The 19309-nt window shown below is 37.1% G+C and overlaps 1 protein-coding gene across 2 annotated transcripts in view; it reads left to right on the top strand.

The window, feature by feature from the left end:
* The window catches only part of BMAL2 (basic helix-loop-helix ARNT like 2), a 97733-nt gene extending 78891 nt beyond the window's left edge, over nucleotides 1-18842 (top strand). For both annotated transcript variants that reach the window (XM_086401632.1, XM_086401631.1), the window contains 5 exons: nucleotides 1996-2054; nucleotides 3231-3339; nucleotides 14329-14404; nucleotides 16023-16131; nucleotides 18650-18842. In XM_086401632.1, coding sequence (XP_086257758.1) covers nucleotides 1996-2054; nucleotides 3231-3339; nucleotides 14329-14404; nucleotides 16023-16131; nucleotides 18650-18786 — 490 coding nt within the window. In that variant the 3' untranslated portion in view covers nucleotides 18787-18842. The remainder of the gene's footprint in view (nucleotides 1-1995; nucleotides 2055-3230; nucleotides 3340-14328; nucleotides 14405-16022; nucleotides 16132-18649) is intronic.
* Nucleotides 18843-19309: the final 467 nt, after the last annotated feature.

Below are 19309 nucleotides of genomic sequence, written 5' to 3'. Positions count from 1 at the left end.
TTCTAAGGCCCACTTGACTTCACATTCCAGGATGTCTGGCTCTAGGTGAGTGATCACACCATTGTGATTATCTTGGTCATGAAGATCTTTTTTGTACAGTTCTTCTGTGTATTCTTGCCACCTCTTCTTAATATCTTCTGCTTCTGTTAGGTCCATACCATTACTGTCCTTTATCGAGCCCATCTTTGCATGAAATGTTCCCTTGGTATCTCTAATTTTCTTGAAGAGATCTCTAGCCTTTCCCATTCTATTGTTTTCCTCTATTTCTTTGCATTGATGGCTGAGGAAGGCTTTCTTATCTCTTCTTGCTGTTCTTTGGAACTCTGCATTCAAATGGGAATATCTTTCCTTTTCTCCTTTGCTTTTCGCTTCTCTTCTTTTCATGGCTATTTGTAAGGCCTCCCCAGACAGCCATTTTTCTTTTTTGCATTTCTTTCCCATGGGGATGGTCTTGATCCCTGTCTCCTGTACAATGTCACAAACCTCAGTCCATAGTTCATCAGGCACTCTATCTAATCAGATCTAGTGTTATATGTCAATTATATCTCAATAAAAAGTTGAGATTTTTACCCTCCAAAAAATTAACTAAAGAATGACACAAATGAACTTACACAACAGAAAGAGACTCACATAGAAAACAAACTTATAGTTGCCAAAGAAGAAAGGGGGGGAATAAATTGGGAATTGATGATTAATAGATACAAACTACTATATATAAAATAGATGAACAAGGACCTACTATATCACGGAGAACTATATTCAGTATCTTTTAATAATCTATGATATAATGGAAAAGAAACTGAAAAAGAAAATATATATGTGTGTGTAATCACTTTGCTATACACATGAATCATTGTAAATCAACTATACTTCAATTAAAAAAAAAACACATATGATCCCCTGGCTTTGTAACTTGAGTATATATTTTGAGTAATTCATTCACTGCTCATTGGCATTAGTTCTCAGAATTAAGCTAAAAGTTTGCCCTTTTGTAACAAGTTCCTTTTGGCTTGATATAAAATGTGGCAGTAGATGCATTTATTCAGGCAGTTTTTTCCTACCCTTCATGACCTTCTTTTGTCCTTCCAGAAAACACTGTGGATGTGGCTTTAAACTGTTTATAATTGTAAGAAGGCTTCACTAGTGGCTCAGACAGTAAAGAATCCACCTGCAATGTGGCAGACCTGGGTTCGATCCCTGGCTTAGGAAGATCCCCTCAAGGAGGGCATGGCAACCCAGTCCAGTATTCTTGTCTAGAGAATCCCCATGGACAGAGGAGCCTGACAGGCTACAGTCCATGGGGTCGCAAAGACTCTGGTCGGACACAACTGAGCAACTAAACACACAAGCACATAATTGCTATAAGTCATTTTGGCCTCCACATCATTTTTTCATGTCCGTCTTCTAAACTTTGGGACCACATATACTTGTGTAAAAATATTTGGCTGAGGGATAAGCAGAAATCCAGACCATTCACTGCCTTCCAAGCCCTGATCTATGGCTATGTCAGCCTAAAGAAAGAGCCAGCTTTTCTTGATATGCTCAATATGCTAGCATGGCCCCATTCCAAGGATTATTTTTCTATGTTCTATTTGAAATTGCTATAAGGTTTTATCAATCCAATTCTATTTCCTTATCTAAAATATTTCGTTTTTTTTAAATAGCCCCTCCAATTCTTAGTACCTGCAGTAAGTACTAATTACCCATCCTGATAATTCTATTACTCATCCCAACAATTCTTGCCTTCTTATCATTAGACTCTGAACTGAGAATTTGTATCTGTGAGAACATATACATTACAGGGTAATACAGCATCTGGCAAAAGCCCTGGTACTTAGCACATCAATACCTCAGCATTGGTGGTGACATTAACAATATGCATATAAAACACTAGTGGGTCAAGAACTGACCATTCAGATACACAGAGCTTAATGTAGTTGCTTTAACATTTTTCTTCACCTTAAAAAAATCACCTATGGTGTTTCTGAATTCTAGGGGACATAGTGGTGCTGGAGAAACATCATTGCTTCCTTGCAGCTCTCAGTCATCAGAAGGTAAGCTTAGTTTTAGGTGTGAAGACTTATTACTAAGAAAGTTATCATCTTTATCTGTCTTGGAGAGGGAAAAATTTCTAAGTGAACTTGAAAAGATTTCAGTGGGTTGAGTTATCCTCCTCAGAATTCCCACAGTACTTTGGTCACACTTCTGTTATAATCTTATATTGTATTGCAATAAGTTGTTCACTCAACTGGCGCACTGCTAGACTGTAAGAGCAGAAATGGTGTTCTACTTATTATCAACCACCAGCTGCTAGCATAGTTCCTTGTATATTAGAGCGCTCAAATGTCTGTTGGTCAAATTTATGAAACGCACCAAGGGGAAGTTATCGTAGCTGTGCACCACAGGAATATGTTAATATATTATTTGCATTAAGAAAAATCAACATATTAGGAAATATTAAAAGTAGAGTCATTCAGCCATAAAAACGAATGAAATATTGCCATTTGCAGCAATATGATTGGACCTAGAGCTTGTTATACTAAGTGAAGTAAGTCAGAGAAAGACAAATATGATATCACTTATAGGTGGGATCTAAAAAAAAGAATACACATAAATATATTTACAAAACAGAAATAGACTCACAGACATAGAAAACAAATTTATGGTTATCACAGGGGAAATAGCGGGGTTGAGAGGGATAAATTAGGAGTATGGGATTAACAGATACACACAGCTATATGTAAAATAATAAGAATTTCATATATAGCACAGGGAACTGTAGTCAATATCTTGTAATAACCTATAATGGAGAGAATCTGAAAAAGAATGTATATACACATATATATGTACAACTGAATCACTTTGCTGTACATCTGGAACTAACAATATTATAAATCAACTATACCTCAATAAAAGAAAAAAAATAATATTGCTCTGCCTTTAGTGTGGAGTAAGTTAAAGTGTGAAGAACTGTCTATACTCAAGGGTTATAGGTCATGGTGGACCCCTCAATGACTTCCCACATACTTGATTCACATCAGTCTTTATAAGCATCTTAAACCATTATGAGAATGTTTGTAAGGTAAGCATGAATGTTTCTAACATTTTAGGATGCAGCTGGTTTGTTTCTCTTAAAGAGGGAAATAGGAAATATATTTGAATTGAAAAAATATATTGACCAAGTTATATACTTTTTAAAGTCCTCAGTTGAATCTTTTGTTATGATTTAGGATCCTCTAGACAGTCTTTTATTAGTGTGCCTGGGACGTCTACGGAAATATTACTCGGTGCTGGTAGTATCGGAACAGATGTTGCAAGCGAACTTCTGGACTTACAAAGGTAATGTTTGATTACTGCAAATACTTTCACAAGTAGAATCATCATCTTATTAACCATACAAATATTAAAAAATCAACAGGTTTCCTGTATGCAAACAGTAACCAGTTTAATAATATAATGGAAGAGATCACTTTTATAGTAGCAACTTAGTTTGTAAAGTCCTTCCTAAACATCGCACAGAACCTGGAATTCATTAAGATAAAAATGGATAAATTTAATTGTATAAAAACTCAAACATAACTATAACCATTGTAATTAACAAGGCTAAAAGACAAATTATAAGCCATAGAAAATGTGTGTATTACATAGGATAAAATACACTAATTATCTTAATATATGAAACTTTTGACTGTGTGGATCACAACAAACTGAAAAATTCTTAAAGAGATGGGAATACCAGATCACCTGACCTGCCTCCTAGGAAATCTGTATGCAGGTCAGGAAGCAACAGTTAGAACTGGACATGGAACAGCAGACTGGTTCCAAATTGGGAAAGGAGTACATCAAGGCTGTATATTGTCACCCTGCTTATTTAACTTACATGCAGAGTACATCATGAGAAATGCTGGACTGGATGAAGCACAAGCTAGAATCAAGATTGCCAGGAGAGATATCAATAAGCTCAGATATGCAGATGACACCACCCTTATGGCAGAAAGTGAAGAGGAACTAAAAAGCCTCTTGATGAAAGTGAAAGAGGAGAGTGAAAAAGTTGGCTTAAAGCTCAACACCGCAGATGGTGACTACAGCCATGAAATTAAAAGATGCTTGCTCCTTGTAAGAAAAGCTATGACCAACCTAGACAGCGTATTTTGAGTATTATTTTACTAGCGTGTGAGATGAGTGCAATTGTGCGGTAGTTTGAGCATTCTTTGGCATTGCCTTTCTTTGGGACTGGAATGAAAACTGACTTTTTCCAGTCCTGTGGCCACTGCTGAGTTTTCCAAATTTGCTGGCATATTGACTGCAGCACTTTCACAGCATCATCTTTCAGGATTTGAAATAGCTCCACTGGAATTCCATCACCTCCACTAGCTTTGTTCATAGTGATGCTTTCTAAGGCCCCCTTGACTTCACATTCCAGGATGTCTGGCTCTAGGTGAGTGATCACACCATTGTGATTATCTGGGTTGTGAAGATCTTTTTTGTATAATTCTTCTGTGTATTCTTGCCACCTCTTCTTAATATCTTCTGCTTCTGTTAGGTCCATACCATTTCTGTGCTTTATGGAGCCCATCTTTGCATGAAATGTTCCCTTGGTATCTCTGATTTTCTTGAAGAGATCTCTAGTCTTTCCCATTCTGTTGTTTTCCTCTATTTCTTTGCATTGATGGCTGAGGAAGGCTTTCTTATCTCTTCTTGCTGTTCTTTGGAACTCTGCATTCAAATGGGAATATCTTTCCTTTTCTCCTTTGCTTTTCACTTCTCTTCTTTTCACAGCTATTAGTAAGGCCTCCCCAGATAGCCATTTTTCTTTTTTGCATTTCTTTTCCATGGGGATGGTCTTGATCCCTGTTTCCTGTACAATGTTAAGAACCTCCATCCATAGTTCATCAGGCACTCTATCTATCAGATCTAATCCCTTAAATCTATTTCTCACTTCCACTGTGTAATCATAAGGGATTTGATTTAGGTCATACCTGAATGGTCTAATGGTTTTCTCTACTTTCTTCAATTTAAGTCTGATTTTGGCAATAAGGAGTTCATGATCTGAGCCACAGTCAGCTCCCGGTCTTGTTTTTGCTGACTGTATAGAGCTTCTCCATCTTTGGCTGCAAAGAATATAATCAATCTGATTTTGGTGTTGACCATCTGGTGATGTCCATGTGTAGAGTCTTCTCTTGTGTTGTTGAGAGAGGGTGTTTGCTATGACCAGTGTGTTGTCTTGGCAAAACTCTATTAGCCTTTGCCCTGCTTCATTCCATATTCCAAGGCCAAATTTGCCTGTTACTCCAGGTGTTTCTTGACTTCCTACTTTTGCAATCCATGCATGTAAGAAGACTCTTGTGAGTCCCTTGGACTGCAAGGAGATCCAACCAGTCCATCTTAAAGGAGATCAATCCTGGGTGTTCATTGGAAGGACTGATGCTGAGGCTGAAACTCCAATACTTTGGCCACCTCATGCAAAGAGTTGACTCATTGGAAAAGACCCTGATGCTGGGAGGGATTGGGGGTGGGAGAAGAAGGGGACAACAGAGGATGAGATGGCTGGATGGCATCACCAACTCAATGCACATGAGTTTGGGTGAACTCTGGGAGTTGGTGATGGTCAGGGAGGCCTTGTGTGCTGCAATTCATGGGGTCGCAAAGAGTCGGACAAGACTGAGCGACTGAACTGAACTGAACTGAGACAGCACATTGAAAAGCAGAGACGTTACTTTGCCAACAAAGGTCCCTCTAGTCAAAGCTATGGTTTTTCCAGTAGTCATGTATGGACGTGAGAGTTGGACTATAAAGAAAGCTGAATGCCAAAGAATTGATGCTTTTGAACTGTGGTGTTGGAGAATACTCTTGAGAGTCTCTTGGACTGCAAGGACATCCAACCAGTCAATCCTAAAGGAAATCAGTCCTGAATATTCATTGGAAGGACTGATGCTGAAGCTGAAACTCCAATACTTTGGCCACCTGACGTGAAGAACTGACTCATTGGAAAAGACCCTGATGCTGGGAAAGATTGAAGGCAGGAGAAGGGGATGACAGAGGATGAAATGGTTGGATGGCATCACCAGCTCGATGGATATGAGTTTGAGTAAACTCTGGGAGGTGGTGATGGACAGGGAGGCCTAGCGTGCTGCAGTCCATGGGGTCACAAAGAGTTGGACATGACTGAGTGACTGAACTGAACTGATGAAGAATTTTATAGTATAAAGTTATTTAATGTTATATTAAAGTTTATGTATCATAAATTTTATATATAAAACTTTATGGATAGTGTAAAGAATACAGTTGTCAAGGAAGTTTTAAAAATAGCTCAATATTAAAAAAAAATAGTTGGAGAGTAGACTTGGAAAAAAAAACAAATGGCCAAGAAACTTTAAAAATTGCTCAATCCCACTCATAGTTAAAATTATATATATATATACACATACATATATATATATATATACACAAAATTAAATGATAATAAGATACCCATTTTCATTTAGGAGATTGTCAAAAGTTTGAAAGTTTGATAATATTGGTGAGAGTGCAAGGAAACAGTCAAACTGTCCATGGGAGCATAAATTAGTGAAGGCTCTTGGAGGGTAATTTAATAATACCCATCAAAAATGTAGTTGTATATAATCATAGACTCAACAACCCTACCTCAGAAGCAAATATTCTTTTACAACTGCAGAAAGATCCATGAATAAGACTGTTTCTTGCTGCACTTGTCTACAGTCGAGATTTAAATATTTATCATAACCACAACTTATTATGGTTTATCCATACAATGTTATACTTTGCAACAGTTAAATATTAGGTAGCTCTATCTATGCTAATATGGAAAGAACTTCATATGGTTAATAGGAAAAAAGCACAGAAATAGAACAAAAGAATAGTATTATGGGCTTCCCTGGTGGCTCAGACAGTAAAACATCTGCCTGCAATGCAGGAGACCTGGGTTCGATCTCTGGGTCAGGAAGATCCCCTGGAGAAGGAAATGGCAACCCACTCCAGTTCTCTTGCCTGGAAAATTCCATGGACAGAGGAGGCTGTTAGGCAACAGTCCATGGAATTGCAAAGAATCAGACACAACTGAGCAGCTTCACTTTCACTTTCATAAGGAAGAAAAGATATGTGTGGATATATGTGAATATGCATATATGCAGGCCCATAATTACTCATCTAAAACCCTTTAGGCAGGTTTTAGATAAATTTTGAACTCAGAATTTCCTTAGATTTTAGAAAAATAATGTTTTAGAATTCAAGTTTTTTAGAGGTAGGTATAATACCCCCAGAAAACAGTTATATCATGGGCTTGCTGCTAAGTCACTTCAGTCGTGTCCAAGTCTGTGTGACCCCAGAGACGGCAGCCCATCAGGCTCCCCCATCCCTGGGATTCTCCAGGCAAGAACACTGGAGTGGGTTGCCATTTCCTTCTCCAATGCATGAAAATGGAAAGTGAAAGTGAAGTCGCTCAGTTGTGTCCAACCCTCAGCGACCCCATGGACTGCAGCCCACCAGGCTCCTCTGTCCATGGGATTTTCCAGGCAAGAGTACTGGAGTGGGTTGCCATTGCCTTCTCCGATATCATGGGCAGTACTCCATAATAATTAAATCAGTATTTCTCCAGTGATAAGTATTTACAGATTAAGTGGTGAAGTGTGTAGGAGGAAAGGGGAGTATGAGTTTGGGTTAAATACATTTAACAAGATTAGGAAAGGACAGTTTTTTTTAATTAATTTATTTTTAAATGAAACAAGGATGAATATTTTTAATGACAAAAGATACAATTCACAAAGAAAACAGACATCATAAATCATTAGGCATCTAACAACAAAGAAACAAAGAACATAAAGCAAAAATCAGAAGAAAAAGATATATAATCGGCAGCTGCAGCCGCCCATGTTGCTCCCTGATTCATGGTTGTGGGTGCTCCGAACTTGGCGCCTCTGGGGGGAGTGGCCAGTGGGCCTGCATCTCAAGTCTGTGGGATTTGAGGCTGGGCTGCTGTGGCCGCCTCCTTCTGGTGCCTGGGCCACCCTGATAAGTAAGGCTAGGGCAAAGCAGGTTGACCAGCACACATCTGGAGATCTCCCTGGCTGGGGAGGATGGGAGGAGGCTGAGGGGATCATGTCCAGGAGGAAACTCCACCTCTCCACCACTGAACGTGTCATCAAAGAGATCAAGCCCTGAGCCTTTGGAGTGGGAGCACTGACTCCAAGACCCAGACTACCAGAGAATTAACCCTAGGGAGTATCAAATAGTGAGAACTCACACAAAGGAAACCACTTGAATACAAGACCCAGTACCATCCTGTGCGGGACATCTCATCTAAACAATAAACAAAGCAAAAACACAAACCCAATCATCAGCAGACAGGATCACCACCTCACTCAGCCTTGCCCATCAGAGGAAAAACAAACAAGCAAACAAACAAAAACTCAGCACAAATCTCACCCTATACGAAGCTTACACAAACTACTGGACCAAACTTACCAGGGCCAAAAGGAAGAAAGAATTCAACCCTGAAGACTGGAAAAAGGAGTCCTCAAACACAGTAAGTTAAAAAAAAGATAATGGAAAGGCAGAAAAATGTTACACAAATGAAGGAACAAACGAGAAACACAGAAGTCCAAATAAATGAAGAGGAAATAGGCAAACTACCTGAAAAAGAATTCAGAATAATGATGGTAAAGATGATCAAAAACCTTGAAAACAAAATGGAGAAAATGCAAGAATCAACAAAGACCTAGAAGAATTAAAGAATAAACATACAGAGACAAACAATTACTGAAATTAAAAATACTCTAGAATGGACCAATAGCAGAATATCTGAAGCAGAAAAATGAATCAGTGAGCTGGAAGATAAAATGGAGGAAATAACTTTTGAAGAGCAGAATAAAGTAAAAAGAATGAAAAGAATTGAGGATAGTCTCAGAGACGTCTGGGACAATATCAAACACACCAACATTAGAATAATAGGGGTCTCAGAAGAAGAAGAGAAAAAGAAGGGGTATGAGAAAATGTTTGAAGAGATTATAGTTGAAAATTTCCCCAACATGGAAAAGAAAATAGTCAACAAGTCCAAGAGACACAAAGAGTCCCATACAGGATAAACCCAAGAGGAAATACACCACAACACATACTAAAACAGACAAAGACTAAACACACAAAGAAAGAATATTAAAAGCAGCAAGGGAAAAGCAGCAAGTAACATACGAGGGAAATCCCATATGCTTAACAGCTGATTTTTCAGCAGAAACTGCAGGCCAGAAGGGAATGGCAGGATATATTTAAAGTACTGAAAGGGAAAAATCTATAACTAAGATTACTGTACCCATCAAGGACCTCATTCAAAATTGATGGAGAAATCAAAAGCTTTTCAGACAAGCAAAAGTTGAGAGAATTCAGTACCACCAAACCAGCTTTACAACAAATGTTAAATGGACGTACATAATCAAGAAATAAAAGAGAAGAGAAAGATCTACAGAAACAAACCCCAAACAATTAAGAAAATGGCAATAGGAACAGATATATCAATAATTACTTTAAATGTAAGTGGATTAAATGCTCCAACCAAAAGTCACAGACTGGCTGAGTGGATACAAAAATAAAACGCATATATATGCTGTCTACAAGAAACCCACTTCAGACCTAAAGACATATATAGACTGAAAGTGAGAAGATGGAAAAGTATATTCCATGCAAATGGGAAGCAAAAGAAAGCTGGAGTCCTTAAAATAAAGATTACAAGAGATAAGGAAGGACACTACATAATGATCAAGGGACCAATCCAAGAGGAAGACATAACAATTGTAAATATCTATGCACCTATATCCTCAACAAAATTTTAGCAAACAGAATTCTGCAACACATCAAAAAGCTCATACACCATAATCAAGTTGGGTTTATTCCAGGGATGCAAGGATTTCTTCAATATATGCAAATCAATCAATGTTAACATTAATAACACTATATTAACAAATTGAAAGATAAAAACCATATGATAACCTCAATAGATGTATAAAAAGCCTTTGACAAAATTCAGCACCCATTTATGATTAAAACTCTCCCAAAAAAATGGGCATAGAAGGAACCTTCCTCAACACAGTAAAGGCCATATATGATAAGCCTACAGCAAACATTATTCTCAATGGTGAAAAACTGAAAGCATTCCCCCTAAGATCAGGAACAAGACAAGGGTGCCCACTTTCACCTCTATTATTCAACATTGTTCTGGAAGTACTAGCTACAGCAATCAGAGAAGAAAAAGAAATAAAACAAATCCAGATGGGAAAAGAAGTAAAGCTCTCACTGTTTGCAGTTGACATGAAACTGTACATAGAAAACCCTAAAGATAGTATCAGAAAATTACTAGAGTTAATCAGTGGATTTAGAAAAGTTGAAGGATACAAAATCAATACACAGATATCACTTGTATTTCTATATACTAACAATGAAAAATCAGAAAGAGAAATTAAGGAATAAATCCCATTTACCATTGCAAACAAACAAATAATTAAGTATCTAGGAATAAACTTACCTAGGAAGACAAAAGAACTGTACATATAAAATTATAAGACACTGATGAAAGAAATCAAAGATGACATAAACAGATGGAGAGATATTCCATGTTCCTGGGTAGGAAGAATCAATATTGTGAAAATGACTACACTACCAAACACAATCTACAGATTCAGTGTGATCCCTATAAAATTACCAATGGCATTTTTCACAGAACTAGAACAAAAAATTTTACAATTTATATGAAAACACAAAAGACCCCGAATAGCCAAAGCAGTCTTGAGAAAGAAGAATGAAGCTGGAGGAATCAAACTTCCTGACTTCAGATTATACTATAAAGCTACAGTCATCAAAACAGTATGGTACTGGCACAAAAACAGAAATATAGACCAATGGAACAAGATAGAAAGCCCAGAAATAAACCCATGCACCTATGGGTACCTTACTTTTGACAAAGGAGGCAAGAATATACAATGGGGAAAAGTCAGCCTCTTCAGTCAATGGTGCTGGGAAAACTGGACAGCTACATGTAAACAAATGAAATTAGAACACATCTTAACACCACACACAAAGATAAAATGGGTTAAAGATTTAAATGTAAGACCAGAAACTATAAAACTCTTAGAGGAAAACATAGACAGAACACTCGATAACATAAATCAAAGCAAGATCGTCTATGACCCACCTCCTAGAGTAATGGAAATAAAAACAAAAGTAAACAGGTGGGACCTGATTAAACTTAAAAGCTTTTGCACAGCAAAGAAAACCATAAGCAAGGTAAAAAGACAACCCTCAGAATGGGAGAAAATAATAAGAAATGAAACAACTGACAAAGGATTAATTTCCAAAATATACAAAGCAGCTCATACAACTCAATACTGGAAAAACAAACAACCCAATCAAAAAGTGGGAAAAAGACCTAAACAGACATTTCTCCAAAGGAGACATACAGATGGCTAAAAAACACATGAAAAGATGCTCAACATCGCTCATTATTAGAGACATGCAAATCAAAACTATAATGAGATAGCACCTCACACCGGTCAGAATGATCATCATCAAAACGTCTACAAACAACAAATGCTGCAGAGGGTGTGGAGAAAAGGGAACGCTCTTGCACTGTTGGTGGGAATGTAAATTGATATAGCCACAGTGGAAGATGGTATGGAGATTCCTTAAAAAACTAGGAATAAAATCACCATATGACCAAGCAATCCCACTCCTAGGCATATACCCTGAGGAAACCAAAATTGAAAAAGACACATGTATCCCATTGTTCATTGCAGCACTATTTCCAATAGCTAGGACATGGAAGCAACCTAGATGTCCATTGACAGATGAATGGATAAAGAAGTTGTGGCACATATACACAATGGAATATTACTCAGCCATAAAGGGAATGCTTTTGAGTCAGTTCTAATGAGGTGGATGAACCTAGAACTTATTATACTGAAGTAAGTCAGAACTTATTCTGAAGTAAGTCAGAAAGATAAATATCATATTCTAATGCATATGTATGGAATCTAGAAAAATGATACTGAAAAATTTATTTACAGGGTGGCAGTGGAGAAACAGACATAGAGAATAGACTTATGGACATGGGGAGAGGGGAGGAGAGGGTGAGATGTATGGAAAGAGTAACATGGAAACTTACATTACCATATGTAAAATAGATAGCCAACAGGAATTTGTTGTATGGCTCAAGAAACTCAAACAGGGGCTCTGTTATCAACCTAGAGGGATGGAACAGGGAGGGAAAAGGGAGGGAAGTTCAAAAGGGAGGGGATATATGTATACCTATGGCTAATTCATGTTGAGGTTTGACAGAAAACAACAAAATTCTGTAAAGCAATTATCCTTCAATAAAAAAATAAATAAAAATTTTAAAGATATATAATCACAAAGAAAAAATATAATCATAGTGAGACATATTAACATTTCTCTGAGAATATCTTATCAAATGCAGAAAAAATAGGAATAGGAGCATCTTGAATGATGTTATTAATAATTTACATATAATACATTTATATTTATATTAATTTTACATCCTACACAAAAACATTTAAAATTTTATATCTCATACATTGTTATTAGGTGAGGAAAGGACAATTACTGAAGCAGTTTGGTGGGTATATGAAATTTCTTTATATTATCTGCTTTTATATCTCTTTGGAGTTTTCCATAATAGCTCTAAAATGTATTTCTGAAGTGAATTGTAAATATTTGTACTAAGTAGCACAAAGTTCAACCAAGAAAATTACTCTGAGTAGGGTTATAGTCCAACTCCCTTTGTCTGCATGTGGATATCCAGTTTTCTCACATAATTTGCTGAAAAGACTATTCCTTCTCCCATTGAATGGCCTTGGCACCCTTGTTGAAAATCATTTTTTGACTGTATATGCTGGAAGGGCAACATAAGGAAAGCAAAAATTGAGTCAGACGTTGCTAGCTGGGAACTATTAGAATGTGCAGGCTGCAGTGTATGGAGTTTTATGTATGGAGGCACCTTGGCCAGTGTATGGCGTTGAGTAGGAGAAAGCATGCTGGTTTCAGCAAACAACAAGGAGATTCACTGAGGAAGAGATCAGGCCACTGAGCAACGGAGTTTTAACTCAGTTAAAAGGGACTGCTGCTGCTGCTAAGTCGCTTCAGTCGTGTCTGACTCTGTGAGACCCCATAGACGGCAGCCCACCAGGCTCCGCCATCCCTGGGATTCTCCAGGCAAGAACACTGGAGTGGGTTGTCAATTTCCTTCTCCAATGCATGAAAGTGAAAAGTGAAAGTGAAGTCGCTCAGTCGTGTCCGACTCTTAGCAACCCCATGGACTGCAGCCGACCAGGCTCCTCCATCCATGGGATTTTCCAGGCAAGAGTACTGGAGTGGGGTGCCATTGCCTTCTCCATAAAAGGGACTGAGGTGAAGTTAAATAGCAGGTTTTTGCCCAGTAAACTAATATGAAGAAAGCCATATTTCAGAATCTGGTAGTGACATGCATGGTTAGGGGAAGTTAGCTTTTTTCATCTTTAAACAAGGGCTAGAGTGGTTGGTGATTTTAAACCTTGAACCACAGAATGAGCAGTCAGCCAAGCTATATACATTACATTGTGAAAAATCTCCCAAGACATGTCACTAATCTTTCCATCTATGTTTCCTACATAATTCATTTTTCTGTTTTGATTTCTCCCTCTATAATTTCTTGTCAGCTGCATCCTTGGAAATACACAAGGCCATAAAGTTATGTTTATGCCATTATGTATCACATAATTGAGCATTTAGTAATATATAACATTGTAAGTTTTACATATTAAGTTTTGAAGAGATTTGTTATCTCTTCAAAAGCCTTATGATCATGTTTTTATCTTCATGTGTTTCATTGATTTTGTACCTGGAGATGACCTATTATAGTAAAAATATGACGTATTTTCCACTTAAAGAAAAGGTTGCAGAATGTTAGAAAATCTTTCTTTACTCTAGTTCTGCTTTTTAGTATCCTGATAAGAACTGATTCTTGATGTCAGTGCCTATTTTGAACTGTGTAATTGTTCCGTTACTATGCAAAGTGTTGTATTAAGACAGGTAACATGATGTACTTAAGAGCTTTCACCTTGGGGTTTTATGTTTCTATTTACTATAGTGTTTTCAGCACTCTGTAGTCAAATATATGTCTGGCTCTGAACAAGTCTAATGATGAAAACTGTTGTGATATTCAGTCTTTATGTTCCTCCCTGTATTTTTATCAGTAGACTGTATTCAGAAGAGAAATTTCTCTAAAATATATATACATAGACATACAACATGTTTTATGTGTCATTTTTGAAGGTTACAGTCATCTTCATCCCTTGATTCAAGTCCAACAGATTTATTGAAAGATACACACAGTCTCAACTGCAGGAATGTAAGTACTATTGTAAGTGATAATATTCATGAAATAAATGAATGATAAAATTGGTCCTTGTTGATTATTTCTTTTGAGAAAAGAGGCCATCCTGTAAAAAAAAAAATGATTTCTTTCCAGAGTTTTTAAGAGGCAGTATAGAATAGTGGTTAATAGTGAAGGTGCTGGGACCATAATGTCTGGGTCCAAGTTTTGATTCACCTGCTGGGACAACCTCCTGTGTATTTTTTAAACTCTGCACCTCAGCTTCCTCATCTGTAAAACAGGAATTAATAATAGCTCCAGTTTCTTGTAGTGGTGTGTGAATTAAATGATTTAATACACAAAGAAACAAAAAACCTCACAGTTCCTGGGACATAGTATGTGCTCAATAAATAATAGTTGTTATTTTAACAAACTCCAAGTCTATGGATTAAAAGTATTCCTTATGGTCTGGAAGAAAGCTTAATATAAGCTACAAAATAAGTACTACCTACTATTTAATTCAATTGAACAAATATTAGCAATTTTAAATACATACAAAATGTGTGTACTGAGCACTGAATATATGGAAGACCCTCATATAATATAATTGTGATGTATCCCAGACAACAAAATGCTCTAAAGTAGGTATACTTCCCAGGTGGCACTGGTGGCAAAGAACCCACCCATCAACGTAGGAGACGTAAGAGAATCGGATTTAATTCCTGGGTCAGGAAGAGCCCCTGGAGTAGTAAATGGCAACCCACTCCAGGATTCTTACCTGGGAAATCCCATGGACAGAGGAGCCTGGTGGCCTATGGTCCATGGGGTCGAAAAGAGTCAGACACAACTGAAATGACATAGGACACAGCACATGAGAATATAGGAGAGAAGAGAAATTAAATCTGACCAGGGACAAAAGAGAACCTGAAAATATCTTTTTATATTAACATAGACTTTTGTTCTGGTATTTTCAAGTTTTACTCATACATTTAACACCTGTTTATTGGGTATGCATTTTGTGCCAGACTATATACCAGAAACAGGGATTTAAGTCCTTGTAGCACACAAGAATCTCTGAGTAGTGTATGTTATGTAGGCATTATGATAAAGTTTATCAACTGAATCAGGCAATATAGGTAAACAATTTCTTTTGATGAGCTATACTGAACATCAGTTTGTTTGGCCTATGTCTGTGTAACACTATTACAACTTTTGGTAAAAGTCTCTGGTTTAATACATTCCCTATTCCAAAGCAGTATTTCCCACTGTAGCTTTGGATGAGATATAGTTTTACCATCATTTTAAAAATACTGAAATGTGTTTCCTTCTTAATCTAAAACTTTCCCTTATGTGTAATTGTATACTCTAGTTATGATTATGAATAATGTAGGAGCTTTGGAGTCAGACGGACTTGAGTTAGAATCATGGCTCCAACGCTTTAGACAAGATATTAGACTCTTTAGGCCTCAGATTCTTGACCTCACAATATTTATAACATGAAACAAAATTTTATTTGTGGAGTACTAAGCATAGGACACTCAGTAAGTGCAAATTGCCATATTGTTCATGACAGCACACCCACATATGAAAACTGGTAAGAAATATTTATTTCATTCAAATAGGAAACTTACTGTTTTTTATTTTGTCATTACAGATGTCAGATAAGGAGTTGATTACCCTAAGTCCATCTGAAATAGGGGAACGAGAAGCTACAAAGCAAAACCAAAGTGCTACTGCTCCCCTCAGTCATGAACCACTCCTCGGTAAGATTTCTTTCACAATGGACCACCATTTTGGTTTTCCAAAAACTCTTTTTTTAATCACTATAGTTTCAGGTTTAGGAAATTTCTAAATATGCAAACAGCTTTAAAACTAAGTTTTCCCCCCAAACTACAATGAGATATCACCTCACACTGGTCAGGATGACCATCATCAAAAACTCTGCAAATAATATATGTGGGAGAAGGCACGGAGAAAAGAGAACCCTTAACCCTGTTGGTGGGAGCATAAATTGGTACAATGACTATGAAGAACATATGGAGGTTCCTTAAAGTAAAATTAGAGCTACCATATGATCCAGCAATCCCACTCGTAGGCATACATCTGGAGAAAACTAATTCGAAAAGATGCATGTACCCCAGTGTTTGTAGCAGCATTATTTACAATAGCCAAGACATGGAAGCAACCTAAATGCCCATCAACAGATGAATGGATAAAGAAGATGTGGTATATATACACACAATGGAATATTACTCAGCCGTAAAGAAATGGAATAATGCCATTTGTAGCAACATGGATGCACCTAGAGATTATCATATTAAGTAGATCAGACAGAGAGAGACAAATATCACATAGGATCACATATGTGGAATCTTAAAAAAAAAGACACAAATGAACTTATTTACAAAACAGAAGTAGACCTACAAACAGAAAACAAATATAGTTATCAAAGGACAAAGGCAGGGGGAGGGATAAATTAGGAATTTGGGATTATCAGATACAAACCACTATATATAAAATAGGTTAACAACAAGGTCCTACTATATAGCTCAGGGAACTCTATTCAATATAGTATCACAAACTATAATGGAGAAGAATCTGAAAAAGAATGTATATATATATATATATATGAATCACTTTGCTGTACACCAAAAACTAACACATTATAAAATCAACTACTTCAAAAAACAAACTAAGATTTTTCATTTAGGATCTTAAATACAGAAATCATAGTGTTAGTTTTTAAGTGTATGCTACTTAGGTGGTACTAGTGGTAACCTGGCTGCCAGTGCAAGAGACATGAGAAATGCAGGTTTGTTCCCTGGGTTGGGAAGATCCGCTGGAAGAGGGCATGGCAACACACTCCAGTATTCTTGCCTGGAGAATCCCATGGACAGAGGAGCCTGGTGGGCTACAGTCCATAGAGTCACAAAGAGTTGAACACAACTTAAACATCTGAGCACACACAGTACATTCTACATAATGGACCTGTCATTGAAAGTCTGATTATCAACTGAGTTGTTGTGAGTATTATTAAAACACAATTTAAATAAAACTAAAGCTCTCATGTTTAGGGAAAAATTCCATTCTCCAGAAAAAGATTTTTAAAAGATACCAATCATAAAAAGTTTAAGATGTAATTATTCATTTTAACTATACCTATGCAAAGTCCGAATAAAGAAACTTGAAGGGATACAATTTTATGCTCCCCATAACTGCCTCTGATCTCCTGAAAATAAATGTTAAAGAGAATCAGAGGGAAAAAAAGAAAGTGAAAGTGTTAATTGCTCAGTTGTGTTTGACTCTTTGGGAACCCATGGACTGTTGCCCTTCAGACTCCTCTGTCCTTAGAATTCTCCAGGTAAGAATACTGGAGTGGGTAGCTATTTCTTTCTCCAGAGGATCTTTTTGACTTAGCGATCAAACCCAGGTCTCCTGCATTGCAGGCAGATTCTTTACTGTCTGAGCCACTGGGAAAGCCCTGAGAATCAAAAGCCTTGAAGGAACCTGGACATTCAGCTTCACACAAAACCACATATTGCATGCTCAGTCACTAAGTCATGTCTGGCTCTTTGCAATTCCATTGACTGTAGCCTGCCAGGCTCGTCTGTCCATGGGATTCTCCAAGCAAGAATACTGGAGTGGCTTGCCATTTCCTTCTCCAAAAACCACATATTAATCATCTTAAATTCTATTGTACTTTGGAAGATACTTAGAAACCTTTGATTAATCTCTCACTGTGTTTTAACCATGGATTTCTAGAACCTCTTCATATCTTATTTAAAACACATTTCCGTGGTTCCTCTTTATTTCCTTTTTCAATCAAAAATCTGGGGACCCCTTCCTTTTATTAGAGTCTTTCAGATTTTTGGAAGGTGATGCTTTTGTCTCAGCCTTCTAATTTTGGAGTTAAACAAGCATTTTCACAAGGCAGATTGAAGTTAAATGTCTCCTTCCAGGCTCTATATACACACATGAATAAACCCCAGCCCTTACCGTCCAACTATCTCAGAGTCTGTACCTCTTAGTGCTTTTATTTTCTATTAGAAAACTCATAGACTAACTCCCTTATGTGCATCAAATGAGTGAAGTGCAATTTATCTGGCAGCAGATTGTTATGAAAATAGGCAACCCATTAAAAAATATATCTGGCATCTGTAAAACGTATGCTTTGCTTTCAATAATACATTGTATGGTATCCTAACCTTGTTTTGCCATTTTTGATAACTCATTTTTTAACCTCCAAATGTACTTACACAAGCCTGTATTTCAATTTGATAGGAGAAGGAGTCCAGCTGGACTTGGAAGCCCTCTGTGACAATGATGACACAGCCATGGCTGCCTTCATGAATTACTTAGAAGCAGAGGGGGGCCTGGGAGACCCTGGGGACTTCAGTGACATCCACTGGACACTCTAGCATTTGATTTTTAACTCTAAACATGAGAAGAGTCTCAAAGCATTTCATTTACAAAAGACTATATGGTCTTTGTATCCTTTGTATACTGTTTTTATCTCTTATTTCTATTAATGGTCTGCCAGTTTTTATAGATTTGCTCCTGACTTTAAAAGGGGTTTGGGGAAATGTGTTTGGGGAAATCTTCAGATTCACAGAATTTTCTATAGACTGCTTTAGTCATCGACATGGCTTCAAACCCACTAGTTGCTATATTTTTGCTAAAATCTTTTTAACCAAGAATGCCACATGTATCTTGTTTTGGTTTTATTTTTGTTTTATGGTGCAGTTGTTTTGAGTTTGGGGAGTTTAATGTGTGGACATTTTCCTTGTAATCTCAGGATTCATTTATAATTGACTTAGAAGATTTGTATAATTTGGAACATTTCCATTCCTCATATATTTTCTTCACTGAGGACAGGGCTTATCCACTTTAAGAAAATAGTGAGTACTTGGACATTTAAAGGGATAGTGCAATTTGTAATTG

This window comes from Bos grunniens, chromosome 5 (genome assembly GCF_055505025.1).
Source record: "Bos grunniens cultivar Pamir isolate PY7600 chromosome 5, Bosgru_T2T1.0, whole genome shotgun sequence".
NCBI classification, from domain to species: domain Eukaryota; kingdom Metazoa; phylum Chordata; class Mammalia; order Artiodactyla; family Bovidae; genus Bos; species Bos grunniens.
Note: the sequence above shows the minus strand (reverse complement) of the source record. Positions and strands in the feature narration are given on the sequence as shown.